Raw genomic sequence first — 9276 nt, forward strand, 5'->3', positions numbered from 1 at the left:
AAAAAAAAAAAAAACTCAGATCAGTGTGAGTTTGAAGAAAAAAAAGGATTGCTTTGAACTTGCCGCAGTCTGCTTTGAGGCACAATCACACTTGAGTGTTAGAAAATTGGACTGTTAAAGAAGGAGGTCAACTCAATTAACATACTGCACTAAGCCCGCTTGAATACCTTTAATTTAATACTATACTACTATGCTGATTTTTAATTTTAATTTTTCAGTTTTTGCTATGATTACATAAGCACATAAACAGGCATTTACATAACAGACACAATTATCCGTGGGCCTGACATACACATTTATGTTTAACATTGCAGTATGTATGTTTTACACGTGACCTCTTTTATGTGCATACAGTATCAGTGCCAGAGCAGATGCTGTTCCCTACAAGTTTGTTCTTTTGCAGTTGAAAAATTTGTCAGGGATCTTTTATTATTTGTATTACCATTATTTACCTTGGAACTACACATGCATCCAAGTGCATTTCTTTCTGTTTATTTAGGGAACTAAGCGTGAATGTCTGGCTGGCTGATTAGACAGTATTCTAAGTTATTTTAACAGTACTTACTAATCAAAGTTAATACTGGTTCTGCAGCTTACATCAGAAGACTCTTTGTTCTTGTATCAATAGTCAAATTGAGCTTTGTGTGAATCTAGCTGAGAAAAATGTGACATTGATGCTTGGAAGAAATACTTGCTTCTAAGTGTGCAATTTGTCTTGTGCACACAGGAAAACGCAAAAACAATAACCGTTGAGCTACCCAACTCCTGAACAGTTCACTTCTCTGCATTACAGTGGTATGTAAAAACACATACATTGTTACTAAGAAACTATGGGAAATTGTTACTAATTATTACGTATAACATTTGACGAAAGTTCTTATTGTTGTTGCTATTATTATTATTGTTATTTTGTTGTCTTTATACTGTCTTTTTATCTATTATCTATAAGTTATTTTCTAAAACTGCTGCTGGTATTTTCAATTTCCTCGCGGGAGTCATCCCAAAAGGATTAATAAAGAGAAGTCTAAGTCTAAGTCTATAAACCCACATATTTATGGCCTTAAAAAAATAGTTTGACCACTCTCAAGACTATACGCTAAATATGCAGCTACAGCCAGGAGTGAGTTAGCAACTTAGGATAGTCTGACTCACAGATAACAAAATCTAACAAACTGTAATTGACATGTTGTGGCTCAACGGGGAGTAAATAGTAACTTCCTGTAGGTTTAACCTCTGCAAAAAAGCTAATTAGCATCATTTTTCAATACGTCAAACTATTACTTAAAGTTCCCCCGATGTTGCTGTTTGTTACCCCTTTATTGTGCTTTTTCATTAGTACTTTCTGGATGAATTTTTGGACATCTGAGCTAAAATAATGCCGATAGCTTAAGAGGAAAGTCTATTAAAGCCATGAAATTGCTATGTGTTTTGAAAAATAAAAAGGCAGAGGTATTGTACAGAATAAGTGTGTCGCACAAAGCACAGTTACATTATGTAGGTGTTATTCATAAACAAGTGTAACACAAAATCTGACGTAACAGCAGGTAAACGCGTCCTCTTACCAAGCTGAACACTGTGAACTCTCCCGCCGATGTGGTCTGACGCCTCTAGGACGGTGACATCCGTGAAGCCGTTTTTCAGTAGGATCTTAGTTGCAGCAAGGCCGGCCAAGCCAGCACCAATCACTACTATTCGAGGCTGCCGATGAGTGCGTAGGTCGCTACTAAGAGGATCATCAGTGCTGTCTGAGGAAATTTCACAACTTTGCATGCCGTCCAAGATCCTCTTCGATGGAGTCTGTTGGTAAAAGAAAAAAAAGGACCCGAGTTAAAAATGGCCCCATTATGACACAAAGTGAGCAGGCGACAAGCACTCATACAGAAGAAGAATATTGAGCATAAGAAATCTAACTCAACATATTTTTGAGTTGCTATGTTCTGCAAATATGCACACATTGCACACAATATACACACATTGAAAACATAACGTAACATAACATACTTTGAAGTAACTCGTGAATACACACACTGCTGGTTGGGTGGCTCATGTTACCTCCTGCTATTGTGTGTGAATGTGATAATGTCTTGTGGGAACAAGATATCAGATCCATCATTTGCATACAAGTTATTATCTTGTGCAAAGATATTCATATCATATCCATATCTAAAAAGACAACAGAAGACAATACATTGTGCAAACAAATGATTACCCTGGCAGAGATGGAAAGACTACTAGAACATTGTGCTCAAGTAAAAGTACTGTTACTGTAAATACATTTTACCTAAGTAAAAGTACTTGTGTAAAAATGTACTTATAAGTAAAAAGTAGGTAAGTTAAAATGTACTGAGTAAAACTGCTTTACATTTAAAAGGGGAGGGGTTATGATGAGATACTTTTAAGATTAAAAACACATCTTTAGGCAACAAATTGCATTAAATGTCAACTTATACACAAGTTGAAAATGAATTACATTGTTATAGAAACACTTTGCAGTCTGCACATACAACTTTATTAAGTTTATTAAGTTTAAATATACAACCACCTTCATCACTAAAAATAAGCAGAAAAGAGATTCAGACATAAGAGAAAACTGACTATAATAATTAAAAAGAGCAATGGACACCTCGGCTACTACATTAAATGGCCTGAAACCTCTTTTACAGTTAGTAATAATAAACTCCAAAGCAGACAACGTGGACATGTATAACAATATAAACTCCACAGCGCCTGCAGGCGTTTCGTCATTAAGATAGATACAACCTTTTTGTATCTTATTTTTTTACCATGCTGGGGTACAATAATAATTATAACTAAACCCCACGTGATTCTTAACCCTCTAGAGTCTAAAGGTTTTTGCATGCCCTGATATTGTCAATTTAAACAAATGTAAGAAGTATTTTAAGAACCTTGGCTTTTTTGTTCAGCTACAATAATAGGCTATCCAACACATTTTCAGAAAGCTTAGTGCCCAGGGGGCTGGACTTTTCCCCAAACTGTCAATAAAATAAATCATATTCCTGACATCAAAATACTTGTTGAAGTTTAAAAAGAATGAAGATGGCAGACGCCATCGTCAAAGTCGGATGACGTCATTGAATAACAATTAGTGTATTCACTGCTGGAAGAGAGGAGAGGCTGTTTTGTTTTTACAATAATTTTCCACAAAACATAGGTAAGGTAGGAATTTAGCGTAAACAGCATTACTAATCTTGAAAAAATATTTTTAGTGGTGTTCACAAAATGAATGGCGATATTTACCATATATTTGCTTATTGGAATTCTTCCTTATATGACCCACATTTACAGCTGCATGCGCTGTAACCAATCTGCTACCAAAGCGCTCCACAACCCTGTTTTTCTGTCAGAGAACAGACTAAGCACAAATAAGAAATTATTTATTATTGCACATCTTAAATGTTCTTGAAAATGCTCAATGACAAAACATTCAGAGTGAAGAATAAACAAGCAACCTTGTTTTTCCTGTACACAAGGCTGCTTGCTGTGAATGTATGGACAGCTGTGTGTAAGAATAACACAGTGAGAGTCTATTCAGAAGATGTTCCAAGTCAGATTTACTAACAATAGTCAGTGGCCGTTTTTCATGGAAGATGTACACTGCTATAACTGTTATCTACGAGTCTTTAATATGAAATGGGTCTGTTCTTCTAGCCCTGACATGCATAAGCAACAACACCAAGTCCTCTGAAGTAAGACGGTGATATCCTGGTGTTGCACAATATACACACATTCCCCGCTTTGTTACCAGAGCAGCACAGGACACAGGACAGTGCATATGGCACTATGTGCAAAATACACACTTAAGTTTCCCACAGGTTGAGATCACACAGCAGAAAGGTTTCAGTGGATTTTAATATTATGTGCACTGTATATCAAATAATCCATCTTTCTCTGATGTACATGTATGTGCAGTAACATACACATTACTTGGACAGAGGATAAATTCCATCTCTGCCTGTTTTTAACCTTGATTTAACTTTGACTTTTGTAAACTGTCGTAAGCAAGTTGTCAATCTTGACAACTCAGCTGGAGGAGTCACAAGAGCTGACAAAGACAGTCAAAGAGGAAACCAAAATCCAGAGCTGCAAGAAAAGATGTCTGGGGGTAACATTTTACTTCCGTAAATCTCAAAAACTCTCTGACATCCAACATAGATGAGTCAAACCTGCTAATCTGGACCGGTCAATATCAGTACATCAAAACATAAAAAGATATGTAACTAGAAGGGCACTTGGAGAGCGCAGACCTCTGTCAAGGACATGCCCTACCTCCCAATGTTATGGAAAAAAGTATTTGTTTATCTGCCTCCATGATCTGAATTTGCTCCAAAATAAGAGTTCTTTCTTGAGTCATGTTACACTCTTCCACAAAGTGTCATGAAAACCGTTTTTTCCATAATCCTGTTGACAAACTAACAAACCAAACCGAAAACACTACCTCCTTGGCAGAAATAACAATAGATTAATGTATCCATATTGCACAATCCTAACTTCAGTCTGCACTTTTTGTGTATTTTAACACATACTGCTAAACATCTGATCTACACTGAAGTGTATGCTGAACTGTATGCACCAAAGTCATGTTTCAATTCCAGTTCTGTCTTTTTCTCTAAAAACTTATCTTACCTTAGCCATAAATACTAAATATTAAAAAACACAGTTAAACAACACTGTTAATCATCAGCTGGATTACTAGAATCATAGTTTCCAAATCACTGACCACAACCTGGACTGTAAGCATACAATATGAGGTTTAATGCACATTGTTTTGCATGGATACTGCATATGCAAATGTTATATCATACATACTGTATAATAACATTTACATTGGCAGCAGATTGTACATCTATTAGTATGATGTTATAACCTGTAGCCAATCAAATCACTAATGATGAAAGGTCATGTTTGAGAAGTCCCATTTAGGAAATGTCCTGTGAGTAATAAAGAAAAATATGTAAAATTCCAACAAGGGTCATAATTTAAACCCATTGTAATGTGTTTGAAATGGGTTCTTTACATAGTGTTACTGCTGTTTTGACCTTTTCCCTACAGTATAGCCCTTCTCTATTCACCTTGGGGGTAGGGGAGGTTGTGCAAAAAAATCCCAACTCTACATCCAGAAAGGAGAGTTGACCAAGCAATTTTAGTTTAGTTTAGTTTTTACTGTTCACTAAAAACTCAAATAACGCCAGAACATTGTGTTTATAGACAAACTGTAGAAAAAAAGTGTATGTAGCCTTAGTGTCTCAAACCTGTTTTCTTTTAATGGCCAGCATGGGGCAAATCAAAAGAGTTAGTTAGGTAGCTAGTTTTAGGTCTTCTTCAATGCTTCATGATGTTCATTTAGAAAATGATGGTCCCATTTAGAGGTAAAGATGTTGGGCATAGTCTGTATTTTTTGTCTAAGAACTTCATGAAAGTTAATTGTAACATTTTGGACACCTAAAAAATGTCTTGTTCAGCTCTCACTTGTACTAAAAGACACTGAGGAGTCGGCTGTTCATTTTTACCGGTAAGTGCTTTTTTTTAGTTTGTTTTTTACTAGCCCAAATTAGCTTCCAAATTAATATCACAGTTAACATGAATTACAGATACACCTTGCTAACCAAGCTAGCTAGGTAGCGTTAGCTCCACCCTCTCATCCAAATATGGTCACTTCTGGCTACAAAAAACAAAGATGGCGATCTCAAGGCTTCAAACCGGTACCAATGGGTGACGTCACAATGGCTACAACCACTTTTTGTATACGGCTTACGATTATGTCACTTTACTGTAATACAGGAAATATTTAAACTGTAAAAACGTATCATCCTTTCATGAGAAAACTCACTATTATATTTTTAATGATTCAGTGTTCACTCAGAGTGTATCTGTTAATGTTGGGCTTGACCTTTAAAATAAAACACATTTCAGTGAATAATTCACCTGATTCTAAAAATTCGTAAACGGCATCACTGAATTTAAATGACAGATCTAATTCATAGACAGCCTTTGATTACTTCACACACTGGCCCCTCTGACAGATTGTGAAACCCTCCCTGGTTGCTTGCAATTATTCCACGGCTGGTTAATACACTCACCACATGCCACCTTGCCACGCTTTACACCACTGCACACGGATTAATGTGTGGGCTGGCCTTGGGTAGATAGGCGGATCATGATGGATGGTGAAGTGAGGAGGGAGGGGGCTACCACTGACCTAGAAATGACAATCAACAATACAGTGCATCTGCCGGTGGCCTTTTTAAAATCAAGGCCAGCCCTGAGCAGTAATATCTTAAAATGATTGTCTGACTTCCCGCCTTTAATCTTTACAGCTTTCCTCTCTCTTTAATTGTGGAAATTGCAGCTGGGTCCAGACTCACATCTGCATTTTCTTTATCTGTCCCATGTAGGCTTGGGCCGGTATAAAAAATGTAAAACCGTTAGAATATTAAGCCAAACTTTTGCCACTAGGTGTCACACTTGACTCAGCCACGTCTAAGGGAGACCATAGATCGCGTAGTCGAGTAAGTCAAGTCAAGTTGTTCTTAAATGTCCCCAGAGGGGCAATTGGCTTAGTAAATAAAGAGGCTGGAAGTTGTAGTTCCACTGTTTGACCACTATCTTCAATTTGCATCTAAGCCCAGCACACTTTCATGGGGCGCTGGTGAATTGCTGTCAGATGCTAGCAGCTACGCTAGTTCATTTATAAACATACATAACATTATGTTAATCATGTTGTCAAATTGCTTATTACCAGTGTTAGGCAACAATAGTTAAAAGTAAGTTTAGTAAGCTAAGCTATTGGTTATTCTACATTAAATAAAGTTTTATAACATTAGCCATCAACTAAAATGCCATCAGCACAAGTTAATAATGTAGACTCCTTTTTTGTTGCCAGAAGGTGTCATAGTGACAAATGGTGGCCTACACTGGACAGGACCAGACACCGGACAGATCATCCCAACTCTAGTCCCATGTGAGTATTACCATGGTAATTACACATCTCTACATCAAAGAATAAAAATGCAGTGTAGTCTGAGGGCTTTGTGCCAAAGGCCAGACATTCCACACTTCTCTCTCAGCTCTGATTTTCCCAAGCTGCGATGATTGAGTGTAAGCACCACACACACACAGACAGACAGATAGACAGACACACACACACATAGACACCTCACGGCTGTGCTAAACACCACACTGGATGTTCCCCTGGTGCAGATAAAGAGTGCCCTGAGACTATTGTAGTATTCCTAAAGATACACACAACAGGCTCAGTGCATTCAATTACACAATGATGGCAGGAAAATTATCCCCACAGAGATATACACTACCGGTCAAAAGTTTGGGGTTACTTACAATTTTCCATTGCCCTCCATTATAGACAGAATACCAGCTGAGATTAGTTGCATTGTTTTTTTTAACCAGGGCAGCAGTTTACAGATTACATTATGTGCTTACATAATTGCAAAAGGGTTCTCAACTGTTTGCTCAATTGTTTTTTTTAAATATCAGATTAGTAAACAGAATGAGCCTTTGGAACATTGGATGAATGGTTGCTGATAATGGGCAATGTAGACATTGCATTTAAGATCAGCCACCCACTCAGATCAGCTGGTATTCTGTCTATAATGGAATGGAATGGACCCTATACTTTTTACAAATAGTGTACAGAACATAAACAATTGTTTAACTATGTATATTTCCATCATAAAAAAAGCACAATCTTGAAAGCCTTGACAACTAAAATGTGGGCCCCACTCTAATAAGCCCCCTGTTAGAAAGAGTTTATAAATTGTAACTATTTTATTGAAAGTCAGAAAAGCATTTGCTAATGCTTTACGGCTCCGTTATGAGCCAGTGATAAGAGCAACTTTTGGGTTGCCAGGTAGTACAAAATCTGGTTGGACAGTTTGGCCACTTAAGCCAAAATCTGTATTTTTTATTATTAGTTAATGTTAATATTTATATCTGCATACCTGATGGATTGTAAATCCTTTTGACTTATTAACATTAATAAGTGCATGCTTGTTAAAAAAGTGAAAAAGCAATGACATACTCAAGGTAGGCAAGGAAGCAGCTAAAGGACTTCTTCCTGACCTAACATGACCTTTCTTAATGTTTTATTAGTAGATTACTGACCTATCCAAAATAAGAAATTTATTTATTAACCATTAATAGGCTACAGCCATTAGTTACAATTAATTTGAAAGTGGCTGGCTACCAAAAATGCAAATAATGGAATGAGAACCTTTAACAGATAAAAAAAAATTTGACTGAAGACAGATAGAATACCTAAGTGGCTGATGTCATCCTATATAGTGCGTGGCTTTACAACTCATCTGGATGAGAATATCCTTTACTGCCACGTAACTGCGATGTGGCAGCAGTTTGAAACAAAGCGTACAACTTCACTGAGTTACTCTGACTTAATTGTCTGCGAAAGACAACATGTGATAGAGACGCAGCCAAACCGAAACACATTTTGATGGGAAGAAATAATGCGAAAAACACAAATCCACCTTATTCCAGCCAGAGCAGACTAAGAACACACTACAGTACATCAATGTAACATTTCACGTGAACGCTGTGGTCACACAGTTTCGTGCAGCGTTTCCTGTCTTATCAACACAAACAACTGTGTGATATTATTATTTAGTATACTGTAGCCTATCTGAGCGTATTTACGGTCGCATACAGCGCCGACAGCTACAGTAGAAATAAGCTGTTCTCGCTGTATTTCCAGCGACATGTAGCCTACGAACACACAGCCTGTTATTTTTGGTCAACACGCTGCACTGACCATCACCCACCGCCCGCTGTTAAATAATAATTCTGTCATGTCGTTTTAGTAGAGCAGCTGGTTACCTGGGTCTCTTGGTCTTCAGCTTTAAAACCTCAGAGTGCTCCGCTTCCCTTTGTGCCCGTTTTCCCCTCAGACCGGCACCGCTTTGTATTTATGCCTGGAAACCAGAAGCAGCCAGTTTTCCCGTGGCCGCTGCCTCCTCATTGATTAAATATGAGCAGTGATGACGACAAAGACCAGCCCCCGCTCAGTACCAGCCTGCTGTCATGGAGCTGCCTGCTGCTGCGTTATACCGTAATACACGTTTGTTGTTCTCAGCATGCAGGATGTGTGCGTGAGCCTGCATGCTAAGAAAATATTTGTAATCAAATCAAGAACTTTTGAAAAAAATGAATACACAGGCCTAATAAAAATGTGAATACTATAATGTCACAGTAATGAAATAATAATGACAACAATAATAATAATAATAA

At 37.4% G+C, this 9276-nt stretch overlaps 1 protein-coding gene across 2 annotated transcripts in view; it reads right to left on the reverse strand.

The window, feature by feature from the left end:
* Positions 1-9073, reverse strand: part of smox (spermine oxidase) — a 16388-nt gene extending 7315 nt beyond the window's left edge. Inside the window, exons 1-3 of one of the 2 annotated variants that reach the window (XM_032529405.1) lie at positions 8866-9007; positions 3259-3373; positions 1564-1797 (exon numbers count right to left, since the gene is read on the reverse strand). In XM_032529405.1, coding sequence (XP_032385296.1) covers positions 1564-1797; positions 3259-3261 — 237 coding nt within the window. In that variant the 5' untranslated portion in view covers positions 3262-3373; positions 8866-9007. Of the gene's footprint in view, positions 1-1563; positions 1798-3258; positions 3374-8865 lie in introns of both variants that reach the window. The other variant, XM_032529415.1, reaches the window with a different exon arrangement.
* Positions 9074-9276: the final 203 nt, after the last annotated feature.

The sequence above is a fragment of the Etheostoma spectabile genome, chromosome 2 (assembly GCF_008692095.1).
Source record: "Etheostoma spectabile isolate EspeVRDwgs_2016 chromosome 2, UIUC_Espe_1.0, whole genome shotgun sequence".
Taxonomy (NCBI): Eukaryota; Metazoa; Chordata; class Actinopteri; order Perciformes; family Percidae; genus Etheostoma; species Etheostoma spectabile.